The sequence below is a fragment of the Limanda limanda genome, chromosome 11, assembly GCF_963576545.1.
Source record: "Limanda limanda chromosome 11, fLimLim1.1, whole genome shotgun sequence".
Taxonomy (NCBI): domain Eukaryota; kingdom Metazoa; phylum Chordata; class Actinopteri; order Pleuronectiformes; family Pleuronectidae; genus Limanda; species Limanda limanda.
Genome location: NC_083646.1, coordinates 7,394,690 through 7,421,992, shown reverse-complemented (window position 1 = coordinate 7,421,992; position 27,303 = coordinate 7,394,690). Strand labels below are relative to the sequence as shown.

General features: G+C 42.1%; 1 protein-coding gene across 1 annotated transcript in view; it reads right to left on the bottom strand.

The window, feature by feature from the left end:
* Positions 1-25,523, bottom strand: part of myom3 (myomesin 3) — a 45,783-nt gene extending 20,260 nt beyond the window's left edge. The window contains exons 1-13 of the mRNA XM_061081015.1: positions 25,417-25,523; positions 19,890-19,994; positions 14,550-14,703; positions 14,205-14,362; positions 13,400-13,492; positions 12,611-12,699; positions 11,409-11,453; positions 8,734-8,874; positions 8,492-8,653; positions 6,304-6,445; positions 4,699-4,898; positions 3,131-3,184; positions 1,556-1,683 (exon numbers count right to left, since the gene is read on the bottom strand). Of these exons, the coding sequence (XP_060936998.1) occupies positions 1,556-1,683; positions 3,131-3,184; positions 4,699-4,898; positions 6,304-6,445; positions 8,492-8,653; positions 8,734-8,874; positions 11,409-11,453; positions 12,611-12,699; positions 13,400-13,492; positions 14,205-14,362; positions 14,550-14,703; positions 19,890-19,994; positions 25,417-25,523 (1,578 nt within the window). The remainder of the gene's footprint in view (positions 1-1,555; positions 1,684-3,130; positions 3,185-4,698; positions 4,899-6,303; positions 6,446-8,491; positions 8,654-8,733; positions 8,875-11,408; positions 11,454-12,610; positions 12,700-13,399; positions 13,493-14,204; positions 14,363-14,549; positions 14,704-19,889; positions 19,995-25,416) is intronic.
* Positions 25,524-27,303: the final 1,780 nt, after the last annotated feature.

Sequence of the window (27,303 nt, the reverse complement as noted above, 5' to 3'; positions counted from 1 at the left end):
ACTCTTAAGACGGACAAATATGCTTTAAAAAGCCCCATTAAAAATGTTTTAGCACCACCTGCTCTTTACATAACTGGTAATTGACAAATTTTTGAATAAACCACTTAACGTGGAGACAAGGACAGATAAGAGGAATAAAGATTGGCAGTGTGGAGTGAAGGCAGAAGTCTGAAAAAATGTGCACAGACAACTCATCTTGACGCGTTATCTTCATCTTTGTCAGTTAGTCTCTTTTAACTAATGATTTTAAGTATATAAACACATTTTATAGCACTAATGTTGTCTGTATTATATTCTGTATATAATATATTTGATGTCTTCTTCTCGGCCTCACCATAGCACGAGGCACGTCAGAGACATCAGTGATTGCAAAGTGCTTGCTCAAGGGCGAGTGGGTATTTGAATGTTCCTTTCATTATATAAGTGGGAGAGACGCTGCAAACTTTAGTAATTTCTGATGCCTTTGACGTATTTGACAGTTTTATTACCTCGGTAAGTTATAAAAGTCCAATAAAAATCTATTTCCTGTGGCTGTTTTCTGATTATTGGATATGAGGCTGTTGGGTGCTGATATTGGAGAGACCGGGCTCTTTATTGTTATAGAGAATATAGGTCAGTCTCCGCACTTTGATAAGTTGGAAGAAAACTTTTGTTATTTTTGTCTTCAGTTTGAACTTTGTGTCTCGTCCTGGGGCAAAAAAATAACCAATATTTTAAAGTTTAATCTGCAGTCTCGTTTTTTACATTGAAATACTGTTAGATAAGTCAAAACACTGTCGCCCCATAGCAACAGGGTTCCCAGTTTGTTTGTGTGGGTTTTTCTCTGGGTACTAAGGCTTCCTACTGGTCCAAACACATGCAGAGTGGGAGTAGGTTGTCTCTGTATGTTGGTCCTGTGATACGCTGCAGCTGGGATTGGCTCCAAATCCCAATGCAACCTTCAACAGATCAGTTCTTTAGATAATGGATGGATGGATGGAAGTCAAAACCTATTTATAAAACTTATACTATAGGTTTCATCAATTTAAACCACTAAACCTTCAAATCTCACATCTGAATATAATGTAAACTCACCAGAGAGAGAGAGAGCTAATTCCGACAAGCATGGATTTTAAACAAATTCCCAATTAAACTGCGACCAAAGTCATGTTGTTGCTTTTCTTAATATCCCTTAATGAGGATATATTTTCACCCCTGTCCATATGTATGTTGGATTGTTTTGAAGCAAGATTAAAGCAAAACGACTGAACGGATTTCCATGAAAATTGGTGGAAGGATGCAGGGAAAAACACTTGTGAGATAGAATGTTTTTTAACATTTTCACCATTAACCAGGTAATAATTCATGGATCATAATGATCGAAAAGAATCTGGCATTATTAAGGGAACTGATGCAGCTTGATTGAAGTTAGGGGAGAGTTTATTTGAGGTTTGGGATAACTGCTGACAAAAGCCCTCAGAGTTACAGTAATAAGATAATTTGTTTGTGTGTGTGTGTGTGTGTGTGTGTTTGTGTGCGTGCGTGTATGCGTGTGTTTGTTTGTGAGAAGACTGACCTGCTCCACGTAGAAGTTGAGCGGCTCCCTGCCTCTGGGTTCAGGCTCAGTCCAGCTCAGGACCACGTAGGTGTCGGTCACCTCGGAGGCGTGGACATCTGTGGGAGGAAGAGGAGCTTTGACCTGACCTGAGGAGCAAAGAGAGGAGGAGGAGGAGGAGGAGGAGAAGGAGGAAGAAGAAATTAGAGTTGCACAAGGTCAGCGGAAATGAAAGCAGAGTCTAGAAGTGTTTTCTGACATATTGCCTTCTGCTGAAATCTTTGCATCAGGAATTTTCATGCTTTGTCTGCTGGATTCGAGCAAAGGACGGAGTCGGCGCGATTTAACTCACTGCCCCAAATTTCACCTCCGCTTCTAATACATAAGTGCACAGATAACAGAAAGTCAAAAAGGCCTGAGTCAGCACACTTGCAGTGATTCTCCATGTCAGTCGAGGACAATGGGAGCCTCGAGTTCCACTGTCTTTTTCTCTGTTTGTTTCCGACTGAAGAGTTTAATAGAGCTGTGCTGAGGATCAGAGAGAAACTCCAGAGCAAAGAGAGACGTGGAAATGACAGACACTGATCTGGTAGAGCCAGCGAGCCCCTGTGTGCTTCTCTGAGTGTGTGGACACTAGAGCGTTGAAGTAGTGAAGTAGTGTAGATCTCTGCTCAAGCACAATGGATATGAAATAAGTCGGCGAGGTTTAAGTGCTGATATGCAACTGTGGAGGGGCGATGGTGGATCGGTCACTTTAGAATCTTGTTAATACAGAGCCCACCTACACTGACAGAAACAAAGAAAACCACCTCGAGTTTTGTCCTGCACCGTCTCAATTTTTTGAAATCAGAAAGAACCTTATTTAGAGGAGCGGGTGGATGGAGCATATTCTTAAATTGAATATTGTTTGAGCAACATTTTATTGCACAGTTTCACTTCATATACAGAAATACACATCTGTCTTAATGTAGGTCAAGGGAATGCAGATAATATATACCACACACATTTATGCACATTTATATATATAGATCGCGATTCCTAAGGCAGCATTTAAAATGTGTGTGTGTACTGCAGCACGTGTCAGAGTTAAAAGGATGAAGATTGATCTCACTGAATTATTTTGACTCTCGGTGTTTTGAAAAACCATAAGAGCTGCACTCGTCTGCGAATGTACTTTGCTTTTCCTCCTCCAAACCTAAAAAACATGGATGCACCTCCTCCACTACATTTGTTTTTCCTGGTTGTCGTTCCAGACACTGATCCCTGCTCCTCCGTCTCTCTCCGTCGAGGAGTTACATTGTCAAGGTTATCAGCTCCTCTTCACAGGCGTTCACTCCTCAGGCCATTATGTGCATTTACCCGGAGACCCACCAGGGACTGTTGGTTCTTTTCATTTCTGTAAATGGAACAAATGCTCATCGCCTCGGCCGTACTATCACATCGGCTCATTGTTAAATATAATATGAGGATGCATTAAGCCCCAGGGTCGGAGGCTTCCCACGGGCAAGGAGGGAAACGTGCATGGCTGTTTGAAACCGTGGGGCGAGAAATCTTCAAATGGCAAAATACACCAAAATGAAAATGCAGCATTCTCACCTTCCAGTTCATCTTTTGTAACGGTGATGGTTCTCCCTCTGGCCACTTTGACCGCTGACAAAAGAGAACGAGATGGAGAGAGATAGAGGGAGAAAGGGAAGGAGAGGCAGAGGGGAAAGAGGGGGAGAGACACCTGGGTAATGAAGTTATAAACGAGAACCCGTGACAACACTATTAGTGCAAATGTTAGAGGAGCAGCCAGTGGTGAGGGAGCCCGAGCTGGAGCGACACAAAGGAGAGAGAGGGGGAGCGACATGGAAGGATGGAGAGCAAGGCCGGAGGCAAGTCAACCTTCTGTCCGTCCTTCATCTGTGTTTAATGATCCACAGCATCTGACCAGAGCCCATCTGTCCTCTCGGCTACACACACACACACACACACACTCTCACACTGCGCCCACGCATGCACGCACACACGCTCAGACACTTACTTAACGTTTCATTGGATTGTTCCCATCCCTCCAGCAAATTAAGTATTTAAGAAAACATATCGCCTTAAAAAGAATCTCATACGAGTCCAGTGGTCCACGGCAGGAGGCCATTAGACAAGCTGCCGCAGTACTAACATCAAAGCCCAGACGGAATTAGAGAAAACGTCTGAATAAATAATGAGGAGACGCTATGAATGCAGATGTAGCACACAAGGGGTCAGTGGATGGTTGGAATCAGATGTTGAACTGCACAGTGTCCAGATCTTAACGCAACTGAACACAGGTTTTTTGTTTTATGCGATGCTCTCCTTCATCAAGAGGCCAAAAGAGGGAAGATCTTCTGAAGGGAAACTACTGCTTCCTCCTGCAAAGTTTCAAATTGCCTTGCAAATAAAAGTTTTGGAAATATAAAAATCCTGCATGGATTAAAAATACATAATATACAGAGTAACCTATGAGCAGTTGATGTGTCCTGTTAACGTGTTTCCCTTCAAAATAAAAGGCCTCAAGCCACGAGCCTCAAGCAGAGATGATGAGTTTCAAACTCCAAAACCAATATCGCCTCAAGTGATGTCACTCATCACAACTTCCTCTGGAGCCACAAAAGGCTTAACGCTAAATGTTCACGAATATATTCTGATCCTCTTTAACACAGAGTTTTAAATATTAACTTATACAGACAAACACGGACATTTGTTTATTCATCTTTTCTGATGAGTGTCTGAAGAAATAATGATGAGTAATACAGACTGTAAGTGAACCTCGTGAGTTTCTGATGATTTTAATTTACATGTCATTTTAGTTTATTGGGTTATGTTGACTTTACATCTTTCACCATTTGTGTTTCCCTTGCTCTGATGATGACGTAACATTTCCCAATATATTTTTGGGACATTTATAATTAAGATGGGCTTAAATATGCATAGACACAACTACAACAAACACTAAAAAACATCACTACAACAAAAATACACAACAGGCAAAAGCATACCAGAAAAGCAGCCGAAGAACAAAAAAATGAATCAAATAAACGTAATTCGAGTAATTTAAATTGGTTAATTGTAATTGTGAGGTGAAGCAATGTCATGGACCTAGACGTTGTTAATAAGTGTTATCTGATTGTCAGTGTGTGTGTTACCCAGGCTCCTGGTGTGCTGCAGGGGGTCGGCAGTGAGGACGGGCTCTGTGGCCTTGGACGGACGTCCCTCTCCGGCCTTGTTGACGGCTCGGACTCTGAACTGGTAACGAGTTCCCTCCTTCAGCCCAAACACTGGGAAGTGACACACTTTCTGAATGTGCACGTTGCAGCGCACCCACTCGCCCTGACCGACCTCATATCTGAGTGAGAGAGAAAGAGATGAGTCGATGCCGAAGAAGCCACATTTTATGCGATAATAAAGAAAGACGAGATCGAAATAAGTGGTAAACAAAGAACTAAATTCATGATGTTTCAACCCCTGATGTGCAGTCTGCAGGGCGCAGCAATATGAAACCAATTGTAAAACACTTTCGCCTTCACAACAACACAACTCAGTGTGTAAATACCCCAGCAAGGCCTGTAATTGTGAGCAGATTATACATAGATAACAAACTGTTGCCTCTCGGAGCAAAAAAAGATAGAAAAGTGCAGCTCTCGAACAATATAGTGTTGCTAGGGAACTGGGAGGTCTCTTCCATTTCTCCTTCCTCTCCCTGTAACCAGTAACATTCAGGAGATGCATCTTCTACTCCAATTAAAGAGGAAACATACAGAGATGCACACAACTACAAACACACACACACCCTTTCCCCCAACACACACGTGCACAGGATGCGTGTGATTGATTGGTGTTGGGTGATAAGTGCAGCACCTGTTCTCCTGCGGGAGTCTTTGACTCTGCTGTTAACACAGTGTTTAGGGCTGATAATGACCATGTATACAATCCATCTCATGTGAACTCTGCCAAATGGATATTACAGCACCGCTGGTCGCCAACACCTCCATCTTTATCTGCCCTAATCCAATTTCCTCAGGAGCAGCACAAAGAGCAAGATTAAGCTTCTCGTCTTACTGTCCCACTGTTGTTGACTCATAACACAGGAAATTGCTCAACGTCTAAAACAAACCTGTTTATGGAGACTACATCAATGTGAGATCTAATAAAAATAACTAAATAATCCTTGCTGGGAAGGTAATAATCAAAACACCCCAGATAAGCATGTGGGGATCATTTTTCAAAATGTTCTCAATAAATCTGTTCTAAATCAATCAACTGTTTTATTCATTTAAAAAGATTTTTAATGCCAAAGGATATTTTGTTTGTCTTCTCTTATGAGAAAATTTAAATATGTGTATTTATCTTTATCATTATTCATCAATTTCTCTGCAGAGTAAACCTCCACTCGTGAATTCTCCATATGTCACAGAGGCTGTCATTGGTAACAGCTTAGTTAAGTTTATTAAAAGAGTGTGTTCACAGTGATTGTTTGAAATCATGAGAAGTGGATTAACTGGGACATTGGACACATATTTTAATCCTCACCTCACTCGAAAAGAGAAGAAGGGAAATCCTCAAAAGGCTCAGAAAAATTAAAATTTGAGACGTTACATTTGCGTAAACTCCATCTGCTGAGGACAAGTGTGTGAGACGATCAGATGCTGGTGAGCAGCTACTGAACGGAACTCGTGGAGTTTTGCTTCCAAAGTCAAGAATCAACACTTTCAACATCAGTTGCTGCTTCGTCTCCCCAGAGTGAGTCTCACCTCTCCACATAGTAACCGTCCACTGGGGAGTCTCCGTCAGCACTGGGCGGCTGCCAGGTGAGGAAGACGTAGTCCCTGTTGACGTCAGATACCTGGACGGCCAGAGGAGAAGCAGGCCCCCCCAACAATGCAGCGGAAGCATCTGCAGACAGATGAGAGGGAAGATTTAAAGTATCGCAACTGAAAAGTGATGATTATTGGAGTTAACGGTTAAATCAGCATTAGTCTTTGCCAATATATGCCCATAAGAACTCTTCTGTTACAGAATGACTAATTCAGAAAGAATAAAATAAGCCTCAATAACATGTCTTTGTCATGAGGGTTCACCATCCACATCTAAGGAATCTTATATTTGTTGGTCGAGGACGAGACGAGACAGAGGGAGAAACAGGTCAATTAGTCAATCTGCAAATATTTAACTTCTAAAAGTTTTATTTTCTGGAGAAATCACATTTTCAAATGTGATAAAATCTTCTCTTTCTGTAAATTTGACAAATTTAGATTTTGGACAAACTGAGAAATTGGAAGAGAAAATTCTTCAATCGTTATCATGGGAACTTTTGAATTCTCTGAACATCTAATATAAGATACCTATATTTTGTGTTTTTGCAGATTTTGCTTGCAGCTGTGTGGTCGATGGCCGTTGGTTCACCTTATCCTCTAGAACGATTCAGTTCACATTATACTACGACTGAGGCAGTGTCGGTGCCCTGGTGCATGAGTAAGTACTGATATTATACAGAGACACACAAACACACACACACACACACACACACACAAACACACACACACACACACACACACACACACACACACACACACACACACACACACACACACACACACACACACACCCCACTGGTTCCTCACAGAGATGCCCAGACACATTTCTAATGTTTGATGAGTCAAGTGCTCCTGGTGTGGTATATAACTGCACGCTGCAAACAAAGTCTAAAGGCAGCTGCAGAAAAGCTTGACTGATGGAGCAATTTCCCGCGTATGAATCAGGAAATTAAAGTCGGACCAAAAATCTGATGAATACAAATCGCGTTTTGAGTGAAGGTTTTAGCCAAAGCCCATTTTATCCAGATGCTCTCCTCATGAAAACAGGCTTATCTGTATGCAAAGGCGTCAAGGTCACTCCCCTGTGTGTTTGTCGGGTCCTTTTCAAACAGAATATCTCAGAATGAAGCATATCACTTAAGAGACCTATGTTGGCAGGCTGTTTAGAGAGGGCGCTTAGTATCCCGGGAGCTTCTGATGTGAGCTGACAGATATTTACTGGCGTGACAAAGTGTCCGTGAGCAGGTTTATAAAGTAAAGCTCAGCAGCTCCTGAAGCAAGAGCTGAAGTAGTGATACGGTCACGAAGCTGCAACACGTAGACACATAACAGACATTTGTGAATGTGATTCTCCATTAGCTGCTAACAGAGCATCAGCATCTCCTTTGTTGGGTCCATAGAAAAATCTAATTCCTTTGAATAATATATTTTGGTGTAAATTAAAACAACCTACTGTTTGTAGAAACATTTTCTTCATAATTAATTATGTACTGATTCCAGAAATCTCCATCTGTCTGTAGCTTCCACATCCTGAGAACTATTCATCTTATCACCTTCACTCTTGGAATGTGTATCGTTTAGGGCCCCAGAAAATTTGGTGCGACTTGGACATAAGATACGTTCAATATTTATAATTTTTCACTAAACAGGTTACCATAGGCGGATGGCACTCAACAATGTTAGTGAAGTTTTCCATCACGACGACCAAATTATTCTCTGGTTCAAGGTTCAGCGAACTTTGAACAGGTGATCTCTCTTTGTGCAGCTGTGGGGACGAAACTTCAGGGATCAGAGTCCAGACAAGGACATCAGAGGACATTTACACTAAAAATATGGTGTAAATGTTGCCGTTTTTTTCTGTTGTTCTATACATTTGAAGAAGTGGTCCCCAATTACTTTGTATTGGATTTGGTTGCAACGCTGTTTACCCCTGAGTCTCCAGAAGTGTTTTGTGGCCTCAAACACTTCCCCCAATCCCCCCACACCCACACCCACTCACCCACCATCGGCAAAGTGGTGAGAAGAAAACGAGTGCATTTTCATTTTTGGGTGAACTATCCCTTTACCGTGTTGATAAATGTCAGATGTATAAAAGTGAACAGAAACGGTTCCTGTTGGTCCTCACCTGTGATGTAAACAAACGCCTTGTGTTCCTCACTTGAATCCCACGTCTTCAGCTGCACAGTGTAAACACCTTCATGCTCCTTATGTGCAGCCTTTAAAGTGATGGAAGCCTCATTGTCCACCGTCCTAATGTCCACATTGTCGGACTGATGCAGCTGTACGCCTGGAAAAGGAGACGAAAGGGAAACCCGTTCAAACGGCCAATAATGCCAGCTCGCATGACTCGTCTGTTATTGTGTTTACCGTCTCTGAACCAGCTGACGTCCTGCTGGTAGGGCATCAGAGCCGAGGTGAAGCTGCACCTCAGGGTGAGACTGTCACCCTCCTTCACCCAGGTGGGCGGGAAGCAGGAGCCGAAGTGGGCCTCGTCCTCGAACCTCGATCCTAGAAGGGAAGGGGACACGAGGGATAAAAGGAAACAGGGAGAGGCAATGAGAGATTGTGCAGAATTCGAAAAATACAATTAGCAGTAAACAGGAGGAAAACTTGCAAAAATAATAGTAAAAGGATCAAGTGAAAAGAGGAGAGAAATATGTTATCACTGGGAGCCCACAGCGCAGAGATAAAACTGATTTAGAAAAGTAATTCCACTCCAGATACAGGCCCCAAAAAGGATTTCCAGAGAGTAATCATTTTGTTTTTCGGATGTTGCACAATAACACTGTGCTGACCTCCTTTGGACAAGCATGACAGGCAAAGAGGAGAGGAATGAGAAAGTAGAGGAGGATCGTGGTAAGATAGGAATAAACATGAATGTCGTACGTATGAATCCCAGAGACAACAATCGAGAGCTGCTCCCTTCATCATTTCCCAAGAGCTGTCACAGAACCTCGTCAAAGTGCAGTCTCTGAAGTCTCTGTATCATCGAGTACCTTTGTGCTGTGACATCACTTTGTCTTTATTCTCCGCTCGCTGTAACAAGCTCTTCAATTTCCCTCTCCGGTGACGGGAAGTGAAACGGAACAAAGCGAAACCATAGGAGCTTAATTAACTAAAAAGACCATCTCACGCAGATGGGCAGAGGAATAATAGACAGAGACCCTCTGCTTCATCCGAGAGAGACAAAGGACAGCGAGGAGAGGAGAGGCGTCCCCTGGAGGAAACAAAAGAGGACAGCGGAGAATCTGAAGATGTGGCAATTTTATCTTTTTAAGTGAACAATTCCTGACAAGTTTTTCCTTCAGCTACTCTTCTCCCACTTGTCAAAGCAGCGCAGTCTGGAAGTGATATTTAGACGTGTGCCACGAGGTCTCGTCAAGTCCTATTCTCAGGGCTGATCAGAGGGAGTGTGACATGTTTCTTATAATGATCGTGTTCTGCTTAGCGGCGCCGACTATCACAGGGAACGTGCGTGGACCACTCAGATCTTGGTTTCCCATCATTCAGATGCTCAATCTCCTGCTTCCCCCTCAGCGCGATGATGATTAAAATGAATTCACCACAGTTGAGTTTTTGTTTATTGAGTGAGTTATGTCGGTAAATGTGATAAAATCAATTATCAGCCACATAGAAAGCAGCGTGTAATTCCTCAGGAGGCCCTGATGCCATTACGAGCTGATGAAGCTTAATTCGAAATGATTACAAGTTTGTTTCCGTGTGTGTGGAATTGTTGGCTGGTGCCGACAAAGTGTTTCTGCAGTGTGGTAAAATGTCAAGGTCTAAACGACACTGAACTCCAAAGGTAAAAACAGTTGAATAAGAAAGTATCAACTTTTATCATATGTATTTGTCCCAATCAGATGTATATAGGTCGTCCAAAACATTTAAACAGACACCGAATTTAATACAGCTCTTTACTTTGGATGTGAAAAATGACACAGATTGCTACCGGAATTTTGAAGTTTGAAATATAGATATTCCTGCATGTTTGCATTGCTATAGGCTGCATGCTCTCTGCATACTGTGTATCCTAGATGAACCAGAATGACAAGGACATAAGGGTTCACCATTGGTTTTCCTACCAAGTGGTGGATTATAAGTATTATATGGGAGTATATGACGTGTAAAATATTCATAATATGAAATATATCTGAATATATCTTTAAAAATAACAAATTTCATCAGTATGAGCCAACATCATATTGCCTAGTATCCTCAAAAACAGGATAGGACATTTCCACAATTGGTTTCTAACCCTAAAAATGTATTGAGATAATGGTCATGGTTCGGTTTATAAACTGCACAGTATAGGTCCAGGAACAGTTTGGTTCCTGGTTAGAATAAAAGCACTTGGTGGAGGTGTTGCATTCACTGTCAAAATAAATCAGCGTCGACTGCAGATAGGGACGTGAACATCCGTCTCCTCTATCAAAGTTTCATGCCTTGCTGACCTTTCCATCCACCCTGAGAGTTTTCACGCACGATGACAACATCTTAATTCAAAGAGGAACATCAACAGAGCTCCAGTGGCCACGTGCACAGCGAGCACAGATCAGATACTACGCAAGATCTGTCTGAAGATGCCCTCATCCTTACACATGGTGGAGGATAATCTAGGCCAAAGAGCTCCACAGCCAATATACGATGCTCCACAGCTTGGAGCAAAACGGAATAAATCCCCCTGCTGTCCCTGGGATGAAATATACATGACTGCCACATCGGCTCATTTGGAAGCCAGGCTTTCGATCCCTATAGCAACTCTCCCCTGTCTTTCTTTCACTCCTACTCCCCTGGACACCCACACAGAAACACTAACCGCCATGGCAAACAGACGCCTCTAACGCACTAGCTCCCTTTCAATCCATCCCCATCTCACTTCATGAGCTGCAGCGTGTACAGCGGAGCAGAGATGTTGGGTCACGCTCTTCAAAGCTCTTCCCAGCCCACCCTGGTCTACTGGTGCACGGAGGAACTTCAAAGGGCGGCGGAGAGAAAATGAAAGGGGACACTTTTCATTAGGGCCTTGGCGTGAAGCTTACCGGGGGTCTGCCAGCTCTCTGAACCGGCCCCGGCTCCTTTATATGCTGCAGGGGGGGGAGGGAGATGGGAGACAGAGACAGAGACAGAGTGAATGAGACCCGTGAGGCTGAGGGAGATAGCGAGAGACAGCAGACAAATAAAACCTGGCAATGACACATTAATGCAAGTCACATCTAATACTCCCTTTAATCTATTTTTAACCCACCCGGAAAAAAAAAAAACCCCTGTGAAATATTGATAGCGAGAAGAAACCTTCAACTGTCTCATTACAGCCCTGACCGGCTTATTGATGTACAGCGTCGGGGAGCCGTACTGCCAGCCACAGCAGATAGGTGGTGGTGGGGGGGTCATTTAACAAGTGCACCAAAAAAAAAAAAGGACATTATTATTATGAATGTTTCTGCCACAGGGCTGTGAGGCCGGGATGCTCGCTGGGGCAGTTATTACTCACCACTAACACCGAATGTCCTCGCTGTAATTCGTTATGCATGAGAGCTGTGATGGGATCTGTCTTCACTGATTCTAATGCTGTCGATTCTCATCCAAATATCAAGTTCATATAGAAACACGGGTCGTGGGGGGGGGTGCGAAACGCTTTCGACAGCTTCATCACCCTGAGGGCGTTAAATGAAAGTCGGAGAAATTTAAATCCTCATTTTATAGCCGGATGTATATTGGATTTTTTGAGGCCATTACCAATACTGATGTTTGAAATTTGAAAATAGATATCTTCTAATATTCATATTTCAAACCCATGGTAACACCGAACAAATTAGGAACTTTTAAACTTGATTATAAGATTTGAGAATTATGACCAAGACATTTAATGATTTGGACATTTCATTTTCTATATTTTGTGTTCAAATGTTTGTATTCTATGGCTCTTAAAAAGTCTGTTTATGTTAATTCCATTCAACATCATCCACATTGTAAGTAAACTATTCCTGATGCTGAAGAGAAAGATCAACTGACTTTTTATTGTATTTAATCATTACTAGATGGTGTCAGTTTGAGTGATAACAGGTTTATACTAAATAGGGCTATTGTAAAACCAGCACAACACAGATAGTATTAAAAAAATCACCACTATAACCCAATAAAATGTAAACGCACATACTATGGATAAACAGGTTTGTATATTTACGTGTCCAGGTGCAATAGGAGGTTGTGTAGAGCGGATCTGACAGAAGAAGCTACTCACAGTTCACCACAAGTGTTGCGAAGGTCGTGGCCTCACCCAGGGAACTCCGAGCCACCACCTTATACTTGCCAGCATCTTCAGGACAGCACCTTCACAGGATACAGAGCGGTCACATATTTAAAATCTGCAAGATGTTGAAGTTGTTGCTGCAATGAGGACGTTTTGGAAACATTTTCGAGCACTAACCTATTTCCCTGTTGTGAATTAGGATTAGGATTGTGCTAGAGGAAACATGCAGTATTTAGTTTTCAGTTTGACAGCCATGTTTGATCTCATAACAGGATTTCATGATCTCATGATCTCACCCACGAGCTATTTATCTTTAATTCGAGCTGCTTCTCTCCACGGAGGTCGCCATGTTTTTTTTTTTACAGTAGCCCAGACTGGACAAACTAAAAAAACGTTTGAGTTTTGATGACAATTGAAGGGGACCACAGGTTCTCTTTCCTGTTTGGAAGGGGAAGGGGAGGTGAGGTTGCAACATGAAACTCCACCACTAGATGTCACTCAATCCTACACACTGAACTTTTAAGGAGAACTTTGTATTCTACTCAAGGTAACGTGCCGTTTCATTTTGGTTGCCTCATATCATATATTGCATCATATCTGATAGAACTTCAAACGATGAATGACTAAGGACAAACACTCTGTTAGTCAGTCGACTATTTTTCCAATGCACCTTCAGAATGTCACCACACTAGGTGTTATATTACTGATCTGATTAAGAGACCCTTAGCATGTGAAGTTACATATTGTACATGTAATCAGGGATTCAAGCTTGTGACCTACCTTCTGATTTCCAGTGAGTTAACTCCAAATTTTTGGTGCAGGCTGTAATTCCACGGCTGTTCAGATAGAATCAGGGGTGCACCATTTTTGTACCTGAGGTAAAAAGGTAAACAGGTTGAATTCTGTTAGACATTCGGGTTTTATAAACAATATTAAATCAATAGTGATCAACAGGCTTCACTTGGGTGCTTCACACCTTTGACCACTAGCTACTCATGCACTTCTTTCACTAAGCAAATGCTAGCTCGGCTAAGTCCTGAGCAGCCAGAGGGGGCATTCGATCTCATTGTGCCATTGTTGAGAGGCAGGCGTTTGCAGCTCATTGAGCTTGATCCCATATCAGATGGTGGAACCCAGAGCTGCAGGTTATCAGTACCTCAGCTGAGCTTCATGAATACTGAGCGCTCAGTCTTTTCATCAGCGAGTCTCACAGCAGCTCAAGTATCAAGGTTGACAGTTTGGCACGTAGCCCAAATTAACGCAGGTACTTTCATATTAATACAGAGGTTGGTATTCAGGTCGTGTTGGTGTCATGACGCCTGTTTTTTTTTGCTGCTGTACATATCCTCATACTCCCCCTGAAACTTTCAGAAGTTATAGCTGTCAATTGTTCCCTGAAAGTTATAATTAATGTTCATGAGAATATTCTTGGTCTAACTTACTCCTTTCATGAGAGAGATGAAAATTACAAAAAAAGGACACCAGTCTGTAATACGACCCCGACAATAGAATGTAATAGAAATGTCTGAAAGGTTTCACAGTGGGACTTTTAAGGCCAAAAGAAAGGAGCATTGTAGAGTCTTACCATGTGACCTTCGGGGGTGGACAGCCCTGGACGGTGCAGCAGAGGTTGACGGTCATGCCCTCCCAGACGCTGTGAGCCCTGAGTGGGATTGGAAAGTCTGGGACCTTCTGACTCAGGCGCTCCAGGTATTTCAAGTGGGCGGATGCCTTCTTCTCTGCCTGAGGGGAAGACGGATACAGGAGAGGCAAAGTTCAGAGATAGTTTCTGCAGATATGATGAAAAGTTAAAGTAACACACTGATACATTTATTCTGGTATTAACTTGAATGGTCGGATGGTGGTGGTGCACTGGAAAAACACGCTCTCGACAAAGGGGAAGGTCCAGAGACCAACACTTGCTCAGTACCTGTCTGCGAAGCGCCTTTCTGTCGACCCGTGTACGTAACACACGCTGGCCTCTGATCACACTCAGCTCCACCTTCTCAGCCTCGTTTCCAAACATGGTCCATTTATCTCTGTGATACTCTGCATCAGAAGCCAGTGTTTCCTTCAGGATGTCCCTGGTGAACGCAGCACACAGGTCAATATGTTAGCCCATTATTGCCTGAATTAATTTCCAATTATATAAAAAAAATATTATTTGTGTTTTTGGCTGTCATACAGATTCTAAATTAAGTGGAGATTGTTATTTTCAATATAGCATATACAGTAGATATAAAATGTAGGTATGAAGAAAATTAGCGACAGTAGGCATAATGGGGCATAAACGTAATTTAACAAATGTTCCAGTCTCTGGTAGTCTATGTAGATTATTATATTGATTCTGCTTTTGCTTGAAATTGAATAACAACATATGTTTCTGTACAATCATTGCTGTTCCATCATAACAGTATTTCAAATACAGCTTAATATCTCAAAATAACTTTGGTGCACAGTACCAAGGGGCTAGTATGTATTCTCCACTCCGATCACTAGATGGCGGCAGAGTGCTTCCAATACCTCCATGGTATGTGTACTATTTGCACCGTCAGGCATTAGTGAGATAAAAAGACCGGAATGGGGTTTGAGGCGAATTCACGACATTCGTCAACAAGGGGTTAGGGAATGTTTTTCTGTTCTCAAACCTACTTGTTTTAGCCGTAAATATGGCTTAAGAATTTAAATTGAGGCCACACAAAAACATATGTCCATCGGAGGATGTGACAGGAGCAGAGATTGTAAATATTTCCTTGGCACCTAAACATTTCACTCGGTCCAAATTTACAGACTAACGCCACTGGTATGATATTTGCCCGCCTGTTGTTTAAAAGGCTCTGTGATGAGTTTGGTGGTTTGCTGCTTTGTTTACACCCACGTGTTGTTTCACGCCCTCACACACGTTCACGGGTTTCTGAGAAGTTTTTTCCGAGTGGAACATCAAGCCTCGGTGCCACGTCTGCTTCTCATCGCTGGGAGGAGACGCAGTGCGGCTCCTCTCACATCTCTCTTGTGATGGATGCACACCGCTCCAGGAATCCTTCAGGTGTGGACAGTTCAAAGCTATAGTGCGTCGCCGGCTGTGTGACATCCTTGACTTCTCTTTCATCAAGTTTGTCGTCAAGGAGATGGCAGATAGCTGTGATAGCCTATTCACTCAGAAGAATTCTTCTATGAAGGTGGCATTGTAAGTAGGGCAACTGTCACGGCTGTGGACTGAGGTTCAGGTCTGTTTCTTATTCTACATCCTCGCTGTAGATCAGTGAATCTTTATCTGCTCTGCATCTGCTGAACCTGCACTCATGGATTTATGCACGATATATTATGGCTGTGAATATACATGGGCTTGCATATTCTCTCATGTACATGCATGTGCAGTTTACTGACTCCAACTCACATAGTCATGAATTTTTCCTGACTTCTAAATACAGCACTTTAACGCTCCCTCTCTCATCGCCTGAGGGGTGTGGATCCTGAGTAGTCTTTTGATTGACGCTCCCTAGGGCTTAATTATTTGAACACGTAACAAACACACACACACACACATACACACACAGCCACAACAAACAGAGATGGCCATTGGCCCGCAGCGCACAAACAACATGAATAAACATGCAAATAATTACGTATGCATAGATGCATTTGCAGACAAGTACATGCAAACACACACTGATATCTTCAGGTTCCCAGAAACACGGGTTTTGGACTTTTTCTGCCACGGGCGTGTTTAGTAGAGTGTGTGTCTGTCAGTACTTTTAATCTGAGGGCTCAAAGATTTTAAGCCTTGAGGGGAATGAACCGCTGGAACACATCGAGTCAGCGGGTGTGAGAGGTTTTATAGCTTAATTATTGCTCCGAATGGAAATGTTAATATTGCTTATTGGTGTGACGAACAGCAAACCCCTCCTGCCAAGACAAACTGGGCATGCAAGAGTCAGCTGCATAATTTACATTGCTACCCCTTAACCAGCAGGAGGAGATAACGGAGGAACCATTACGTGAATCAGACAGTAATGCTTGATTTGAGCCACACGCAACAACAAATGTCACGCTGCTTCATCCTGGAAGACTCGGGCCTTCCAGAAATAGTGAACCAATCCCAGAGAGTTCTCAACTTCATCCTCCCATCCGTCCGCTCTCATCCTGGGAGTAGTCAATCACCTTCTGCATCATTAGGTTTTCAGCCTAAAATATCCATCCACTCCACATCTGTCTCACTTCTCCTGAGGAAGATGAGACTGGGGAAGAATTGAGGTTTGGTCGGACCAGGAGTTGACCGTGTGTAATCTAGTCTTCAATGTTTTTCAGGCCAAGGAACCCCAAACTGCTGGAGAGATGGAGCATGGACCCCATACTATATATGTTGTATGAAATTGTGTTTTATATTAAACTGGGCCTAGTGCCATGTATAAACATAGCTACCCTGTTATTGTGCATTCAATACTAAACTATTCAAATACTACACAGTTTCATATATTCATGTTTTTAATTTAAACATGTGCAAGGTACAGGGTGACCATGCCACTGCCTTTTATAAACATACATCTTGCATACAACACTGAGCTATTACAATAATTCACAGATTCATGTTTTATTTTAAATATATATGTAGAAGAGACAGTGAATCCTCAAGCTATCTGTGGATGGCACACATACTCCCACATTAGTTGTCGGACCCTGATGGGTAGCACACAACTTATCTAACCTTGGACGGATGGAGGTTGTCAGGCAGAGGGTCATATCAGCCTCAAAATATGTTGGATGCATGTTAATGTGTATTTAAAGACATTTCAATTTGTGGGAAAAATTGTTTGGAAAATAATTAAAAATTCTTAAAAAAATATATTTATGGTCTCAACCAAAAAATGTTGCGACCCCCCTGCAGTACCTCCACGGACCCCTAGAGGGTTTTAATGGGAGGAAAAAATATAAAGGTCAAAGAAAAAAGATGATTTGGAGCTAAAGCATGTTAGCGGACGGGGATGTTGATGAGATGCAGGGATGCGGTGAGAGAACTAATGAGATTCCAAGTTGGCAGCTTCACATTGCAGCAGCTGAGGTTCATTACTGTCAGATGTGTTTTTTGTCTTTCAAGAGGCTGCGACTTCATCCTCAATGACTTCCTCCCCTTTTCACTCTCCCTCCTCGTCCACAGTGTCGTCTTCAAATGTCATTGTGACCCCTGTCAGTCCGCGTGTTCTCTCTTTGGCAGCCACCTCCCATCCACTGGCTCCTTTCAGTGCTTTGAGAAGAATATATCTATTTTTTTTTAGTGGCGATGAAGAAGTCACGTCAAATCCTTTTTGACACAAAACGAGTCCAATTCAAGTTCTGGATGAATTTGAGAAAAGGCAAGAGAGGCTGTCGTTTATCCTCCAAAAGTGAAAGTGGTATTGAGTTGCAGCGCAGATCCTCTGTGACCCAGACAGGACGAGGTGCCCCCACAGTAGAAGAGGGATTTCTGTAAAGGAAATTAGACCACAAGAGGCTTCCTGTTCCCTGTGACCTACACATCCCCGCTGTGGGACTTTTAAAAAAGATATTCGGCATCCTACTCATAACAGCTGAGCAATCCTGTCCTGAAAACATGATCCTAACACACTTAGAAAGTTAAAGATGTCTCACTCTTCAACAAAATCCTCTCAGATTCTGATTCAGGAGTTGAATACTTTTCGTGATTGGCGGCAAATCAAGTCCAGCTTCCAGCCACATGCTGACTTTTTAAACCTCTAAACTTTGGTAAATGAAATATAACCTGCACGTCCTGAACTATAACATAATTACGTTTTTAAGAGTCCTACCTTAAGGAAGAACGGTTAATGCTTGTGATTAGATTTGAAACTTTATTCAGGGCTTTTAACTAATGGTCATTTTTACTATCAATTAATTTACTTCCTATTTCTCGCTTTAATCATTAATCAGTTGATCAATAAAAGTTATCAAAGGTTTTATGGTCCTTCACTCTAAACTACAGCCAAAGATGACGTCTTTAAATGACAATTTTTCCGCTTAACTGTTCAAATCCCAAATCTTTTATCAGCTGCGTTTCCTCATAGAATCACATGAATAGCTTTCTGACCAATTCAACTAATCATCAACTCAAACTCTTCTCCAGTGAGATGTGACTTCTCTTCCGTCTCCGTCAATACAGAGGAACCAGTTCCTGCCGGAGGACTCAGTCGGATGGTTTTGGTTTATTGGCTTCATGACATGAAACGGCGAATGATGGGGCAGGTCCCCCAGCTGGCCTTTCACTCACAGACGAGGCTGAAGAAAGAGCTCTGATTTCCGTTGTTCGCTCAGACTCTCGTGTTGTCAATGCAGAGAAAAGCTCCAGTGAGACTTGAACCCCCCGAGTGAAGAGAGAGAGGATGCAGTGACGGACTGATGGAGAGGACAGATGGAGATTTGAATTCGCTCCATCTCGTCAATTAATTTATTGTTGTAAACCTCAGCTATTAAAAGTTTTCAAAAAACCCGTTTTAATTATCTAAACTCTCTAAACTACTGTATCACTTAGGTTGCCAGCTGGGTGCTACAGCTTGTCTGTTGTATTAATGTGATTGCGCTGCAGGATGCTGGAGAAATAATAACGCTTTCTGTCCCAATGTGCTCCTACAGCACAAATATGTTTTAAAAACATTTCATCGTACACTTTTTATAAAAAAAGCAACAACTACCTGTGTATTTTGTTATTATTTGTATTTTATTTCTATACTGCTATGGTCCTATAAGTCTGAAGTAAGGGTTAATTATCTGTCTTATGTTAATCTACTAAATACTTATCAGATGCTTTCTATGATTAACCATTTGTAGGTCACAATCATATTAATCTTGTTGGGGGTGGGTGATATGACGATATTATACCTAAAATATTTATATAGTATAATAATTATTTAACTGCAAAAGCTGTACTGTATTGATATTTATAGTGTTTTTTAAAGAGTCTGGAATGTCATCAATTAATCAATCAATTTCTCTATGAACTTTATTAGAACCTAGGTGATTTATTGTTTGGTCTATGAAAAACGATGTGAGCCTCACAAACATATAACTGTGTTTATAACAAATAGGAAAGGTTTTATTTTACAGTATAAACAATGCACAAAAGATTTTTAAAATAAAGTTTATTGTGATGTAAAATATCAAGCCTCATTTACTCCATGATTTTATGCATTGCACTGCTGCGGCATGATTTGATAGCTACATGAACGAGCAGTAGAGCAGATGTTCTTAATAAAGTGCTCACTGAGAGTGTTCTGTGCCTCACCATGTCCTGTGTCGGGGGAAGCTGTCCCCGCTCAGGATCTCCTTGACGGACATGACGTCAGCGGGGATGATGGGATAGAAGTCAGAGTAGGAGGCGTCCTCATCACTGTGACATCCAGAGAACGATGAGGGAGGAAGGAAACAAAGGCTGATTAACACAATCTCTCACATCATCCAATGACACAGGTGAAGGATTAAAGAACAGAAATCTTCCTTCCAAAGTTATTCAGTCAGCTGATGGAGAGATTTAGTGTTCTCATTAGCACGCCTGTTCATTTGCTCATGGTTTATGACACGTTTATCCAATCCCAAGTTCATCAGACAGTTATTCAGCTCGGCCACTAGAAAGCAGCAGTGACTCTCCCTCCTCAGTCTGAGCAGCAGGAGGAGGCCACACGTCACTCACAGCCCCAGTAATGCAGGCAAACACCAGAAACACGAGCTTTTATTCATTCTCAAAATCCAGGGGATTCGCTTTAAAGCCGGCAACTCTTATCTTACAAAAAGCGCCTGTAATGGATATATTCTGTCTCCTCTTCCTCTCGTGAAGGACTAGCAAGATAAACAGTGACGAGCCAAAATTCAAACAAAAAAAACGGGCAAACTGCAAAGAAAGAAGCGGAGGCTCTTTGAAATACGTCAGTGTGTGTTGTGTGTCGCACTAATACTCTGTGTCAATCTTTGCGGCTCAGGGGAAAGCAAGCGACGTGCAACACGGCAGATTTATCTCCGCCGAGCACAAACACTCATATCGATATTCGGATTCAGCTGATAATTCAAAAAGCTGCTTTTGTGTTTCCTCTGCCAAGGTTGTTGTGTTGTCACCCTCGTCTGTTTGTTTGTCGGTTGCTTTGTTGTGTTTGTAAGAGAGATTATACGAAAGCTACCGGACAGATTACATTGAATCTTGGTGGAAGTTTGTGGTATAAGTCAGAAAAGAACTTTGGTCCTGATCACGGGATTCTTCATCACTTTTTTTAACATTGCGAGATATTTGGCTTTATCACCAGTTATCGACATTGTCTTGCTATGAGTTATGAGCTGCCAGTGCAAACTGCTGGGCCCTGATTGTAAAATGCTATAGGATCCAAACCATCTGCTTCTGCTCTGTCGGTGTTTCCTCTTTTTTCTGACTGGTGTCTACACACACACACACACGCTCTATTGTTTGCAGGGAGCTTATATAACAGGGAGCGACAGGAGCTGCTGGTGCGACAGCGGTAATGAATTCAAACAAGGTTTTGGATGTAATTCAATAGGTTGTTCACGGCACAATGGCGGTTGTAATTGTTACGGTTATAGGAGGTCGTCAGCTGCAATGTTCGTTTTCTGTAATCCACAATGTGTCTGTGTCCAATGGTGATGGAGCAGTTTGTGTTGTCGACGCTGGACACGCACAGAAAAGTGACGACAAATCACAGACACTGCCAGTTGCTGTCTCTCTCTATTTAGACTTGGTTAGTGTGTTTATCGCGGGCACATTGTCACGCAGACACACACAGAGAGACAATAGATGAATGGTGTGTGTAAAGCTATACTCAAGCATGAGCTCACCATGTAAAGAGCCAACACTACACTGAGCTGACCTTTGTGTGTGTTGCTGGGGACAAGGTCACTTGGGGCAAAGATGTTGAAAGAAAGTTCTGTGATAGAAGATGCATTCATTTAACTTTTTCTTTTATTCAGACGACTAATACACGTATAATTACAACCTCAGTGACGTGATATTTTGAATTTGAATGCCTTTCATATACGTTTCTGTCTGTTTAATTGGTCTATAGTTACATAAGCCTTTTGCCCAGTGTTATACTACATTACACTACAACACTGGAAAGGGATAAACACAGAAATGACAAAGTTTGTGTGTCTGAGCTGTGTGTACACCCAGGTGTGCGTTGCACGCCAACCACCACTACCTGGCCTCAGGCGTTTGCTTTGAACCAGCCATCTTACAAATGGCAATGCAAATTGACGTGACTTCTCCTTTTCCTTTGTTTGTAAGCTGGGAGATTTCCCCATTTCGCAGCCCTCCGAGGACAACTTCTGCTTTTGCCGTCTTATTTTTCTCTGTTGTTTTGTTTAGGTTCCCTGAGTGTGTGCCGAGAGGCCCGGGCCGTTGAATAATGTAGTGAGGAGCTTGGGGCGCGGTAGCACGGCCACGGATATATACACACATGGACAGACACACTCATGGCGTGCATACGAACAGGAGCACGGAGGAACCACGCAAGGCAAAGCTTCAAAGAAGAGATTACACTGCTACTGTGTGTGCAGGAGAACGGAGGTCGAGCGTTTTATGTGTTTTTTATAATAAACAACAGGCTTCCTCAAAATATGTTAACTCGGCGTAACCAGCAGGAGGGAACAAAAAAGAGGGAACCTGAGAGGCACTGGGTGATTCATTGTCGTCATTGTTGTGTGCACGTCAACAACTTGTTCTAAATCACATCCCGTACCTGTGAGCGTATTGTGCAAACAAGGAGAAACAAAATAGATTTTTTTTTAAAAGTGTTGTTGCGCAACTGTTGTGTTATTTAGTAGTTCTGTGTGTGAAGCCGCCCGGAGGTGAAGCTGTTCAGTCTAACATGAAGATACATCTGAGGGCGTTCGAAGTTTAAATTACACGATGCACCTGCTCTCTCTCTCTCCCTCTTTCTCTCTGGGATCTTTTTTTTTTTTTACACAGAAAAAGACATAAGCTCTAAGATCAACTGAACCAACAGTGATAGAATAATGATGGAATGGGTCCACATCCATTCATTTAGCGATGGAGACCCCCCAGGTTTGCCTCATTTAATGACTCACTGCAGCAGGGGGGCTCTTGAAATGAAAGTAAATTTGACTTGAGACTATTAGAGCACAGTCGGAGTGAATCATATGAGATCTCACTGGACTCATTTGCTAGCGTTAGTGAACTTTGTGTGCAATATATTTTTATTACTAATGCCACACTGCAGCTGAACAGGCTACGTGTGCATGCTGCTGTATCTGAACATTACTATTACATCACGTCAAGGTGTGAGTGAGTGAAGATTTAAAATCTTGCAACTTGTAAAGAGCAGCAAATAATTAAAAAAAAGTTTGGTGGAAATGTTTGATAAAAGCTAAATGAGGCAAAGTGCACTGGAGGCAGATTTAATGATAATTCACTGTTTCCACGTCTGTGTGGCTGCAAGGGTTCAGCATTATAACCCCCCCCATAAACCGGTTCTTTGTTCTGTGCATCTAACTTATGTAACAGCTGCAGGTCTCCTCCCTTATCGTTGTCGAGCTGTCACACAGTCTCACACGTCTTCTTCATGCTTCTGCAGCCGAACAAAGGAAATGTTTGTCTTGCTCTCAGCGGCTGTCATCAGGTGGTTTCTGGCGCATGTATATTCACACATCCCTGATATGTAAAGAAGTGCGTCCATGTCAGTCCCCGGAGAATGATCCGGGCAAACAGGTTTCACCCAGTTGTCGTGGAATTGTAGATCGCAGAAGTAGATAGACAGAAGTTCCCATTCACTTTCCTGAGAAGTTTCATGATCTGTTCTTTGAACTTGAAGTTGTTCTTTCATCCGCTGTTTCTTGAACTTGAGCTTTTAAACCACAAGAGAGAAAAAGGTTTCAAGTGCTCAGGAAAAGTCTGCAGAACCATTTCATGCACCGCGATCAAAAGTTTTCTTTTTATCTGCATTCGTTCGTCAGTTTAGAGGATTACACAAAAAACTACTATTAAACTATTACTACTAACTCTGTTTTATGGAGGGGTGGGACATGAACCAAGGAGGAACCCATTATATATAATTTAAATTCATTACTTTGTTTAACATTGTGTAAATGTCTAATTTGGCATTTCTCCATCTTGATAAAATATGTCATGTTTAGGGGACTGTTATTTATGAGTGTGTGCAATTGGTTTCATATCTTATTTTGAGAGCTGCTGTGTTTTACAATGCTTGTGCTAGGGAACTCCCATTTACTATTTGTCTTGGAAACCAGCCGTTGAACTGGAACACCTTCTGTTTACTCGCCATTTCACCTAATATCCACAACACTATAACAATACTCCATTCATAGTAATTTCAGCTGCAACTACACAACATTGCATTGGTTTATTTAGTGCTTCTATCTAGTAAATCTAGCTGAACTGCCCAAACAGAAACGCCCTGGTGCTGACGTCTCTGTGGTGCAGTGGGACTCGGTGACAAGTGAATGTTGCATGAGTGTGCATTGAGCTCACAGCTAATCCCACTGGTCCCCAGGCTGCACTTTAGTGAATGTGATGTCTCACAGTGCTCAGAATAAGCAGTCTGCCATATGCTTCCCCCTAAATACAAATACGTCATGTCATCCTTCCACTGAAAAAACAAATCAGCCGTGAACAGCTTTGCATCAATTATTCAACAATATACAAATCAATTTTATCTACTTCGTTATTTATTTAGGTGTAAATTTGGGGCAGAGTCTGTGAGCACAGAGGGAGAATAAAGGATGATGTTCTATGATGGTAAAATGTGGGTTTAACGCAAAACAGCCTCAGTCTTAACTCGATCTATTAATCTGTTCCAATTTTTTTTTTTTTTAATAAATTAAGAAATGTACCTGCTGTAAGAAATCATTTCAAATATTAATCAGCTTGTTTCACGAGGTTTGTGGCCTCAAGCGTCTGTTTCCTGATACCAGAGCAATGGCTTCCCTTATTTTGTCTCATTTCGAGATAATTTCTGAGAAATGCCTGAAGCCGGAGATACTGAATTATTTCAACATGTTACCGGGAATTTTTCTCTTGTTTTAATTAGAATCAGGGTGAAGGGCTGAACAAGAGACAAATGCCTTGTTAGGATGAACATAGTTATTTCCACTGTTGTAGAATTCAGGTGAAACTTCTGAAGCTACTGCTGAATAATTCTGATTATAGTTTCCTTTTTGTCAGGAAAAGCAAAAGCAGTTTTGTAAGAAAGGTTATGATTCAGGTTATAAAATCCATAAAACCATGATAAATGGTCTATGGTGGTCAAAATAAATGAGCCAATATCTCTTTAGTTTCATCACCGACAACAACAAATACAGTGAATTCTCCAGTTGTAAGAGTGGATTAAAGTAAACTGGTGTTTTTAAGGATAACACAATATTCTGTATTTTCCTTTTTGTTTGCAAATCTAGGGATTCAAACACTTGACAAGTTTGTTCTTATTAAGGATGTAAATCAGTGAAACTAGTTTTTTAAATATTAAAGATATGTTGTATTCATTCTGCCCCAGAAGAGGAGCAGTTCAAAGAAGTTAGTCAGGTCTGTGATGAGTTTACACAAACTGATTTTTCTTCAACAATGTTCTATTGCTGAGAGAAATAACCTAAATCTGGCTACACACACAAAACCTATTGTCGGTATCATAGATATACTTTTTATTGTAAAATAATTCTGGTTGGTTATTCTTCTGGATGCTCTTTTTAAACTATGAGTGTCCATCCTCAGAATAATCTCGGATACATTTAGATCTCGGATGCTGTGTCCAGCCACATTTCGGTAATGGTGTGTGCACCTGGAAGTGAAGGTCCTCTTCTTGATCTGGGAGGACAGCTGCATACTGTGAGACATCTGGGACGACTGCTCCTCCCGCTCGCGCTGCATCACCATCCTGGTTTCCATGGTAACACCTAACAGGCACCTGTGGAGGGAGGGGAAGCTGAGCGATTAAGGTGCAGGAGAACGTGGGAGGCAGAGTGAGGCAGAGTCGGCGAGCGACAGTCGGACACTGAAGCGAAGCGTAACCACATTCTCTTAAAAGAAGTCAACAGCCTCCAGTGACTGAAGCAACCCAATCTGCAATGTCTCATTTCAGGTTCAGATGAGCTGCTGAATGAAAGGCCACTTTGCGGTAAAGATACTGCAGCCGAGGCAACAGGCAACAACTATTTATTTTGTGCTTTGTATTCAAAAGACACCTCAGAGTTGCATTTCTAGTTCTTCTGCCGAGTGGAGGAGGTTAAGTAATGACTGTTCCACTTCGTCGGGGTGCAGAATTGTAAAATCAGTCTCCAGCCTCCTCTCCAGAGAATTATAAATGGGCCAAAGGGTTTGCTAAATATATGCAAATTGTTAACTGCACCATTTAGATATGTGATAATAAAAAAATCCTCTCTAAAAGTACATCAGTCTTATATCGTACGTGTTGGGACGAGAAACCAAGGGGGGGACATTAATAATGTGTTTTTCAATCAATATCAAAAAAGTGAATCTAATTTCTGCTAGCCTCCTGATTTCCAATTTGCAAATGAGCGCCAAACAACTTCGATATTTACATATCCTCTGTTGAGAGGAAAGTGGAAAATTCAATAATTTAAATAACATATGGTGTCCTCAGAAAATACCGTTTGCAAAGCTCCAACCAGTTATTTTTTCCTGCCATTGTTGCTTGAAAAACGATCTTCATAATTGTTAATCAACTTTTGATTACCTGACTAATTATCTCAGCTTTCATAGAAATCCGCTGTGTGATTTTTTCTGAAGTCATCCGTCATATTTTCTGCAGCGTAATCTTTGTTTTTCACGTTAGGAAACTCTTTCTTCTGTTGGGGGAAAAAAAAAGGTGTCTCAGGATAAATTAATTGCTCCTTTGTGGGCCACTGAGGTTCTAACAATTCATCAGCTGAGGTCCGACATGGTGCTGCCCACACCCTGCCCGTCATTAATCATGTGGCTGCTGAGGGGAAGTGAATTCAGAATGTGCCCAACAAACAGAATCAGGTCACGCCTGACTGATAACTTCATTCGCTCTCGCCCAATAGCAGCCACCTGTGTTGTCATAAACCAGCGTAATGTGTTATTTCCTCTCATCTCCATCAATTATATCGTGCAGAACAGCAGCAGAGTTAGCTAACAGGCTAGCAGGCGGGCTCATTCCCCTGTTGCTGTTGCTGTGGCTCACTGTTGTGCATGGGGAGAGGTTTGTTGGAACATGGTTAAAGGAAGGTCGACCTCTGGCACATTAAAATTGATCAGTCTCCATGGGAAGGCCTGATCCTGGGGTCCTGTAGGGAGCAGAGCAAAAGCAAAGGTCCACACATAGAGGGCAGCTTTCAGCCTCTGGAGGGGAAGGAGAGTCTCGGTATCCTGAGGGCTGATATTTAACTGTTTTAGGTAAAATAGGAGATCAAGTATTTAGTGTTGTACTCATTCAAGGGGAAAAACGGACAAACAGTTTTCTATTTGTTTAAGTGAAAGACAAAGGCCAGTCAGTCTAGTTTGCGGAGACACGGATGAAGTGATGACAAAAGGCAAATCTCAAGCATCAGTACATCCGCAAACATGTAGGTAAAACTGGACGGGTGTTGAGGACTAAAGCTCTCAGATCAAGTTAAACCAACGATCAGCTTTCACAAGAGCATAATCTGACAGGTGCGATGCTGTGCAGTGACGGAGCTGAAAG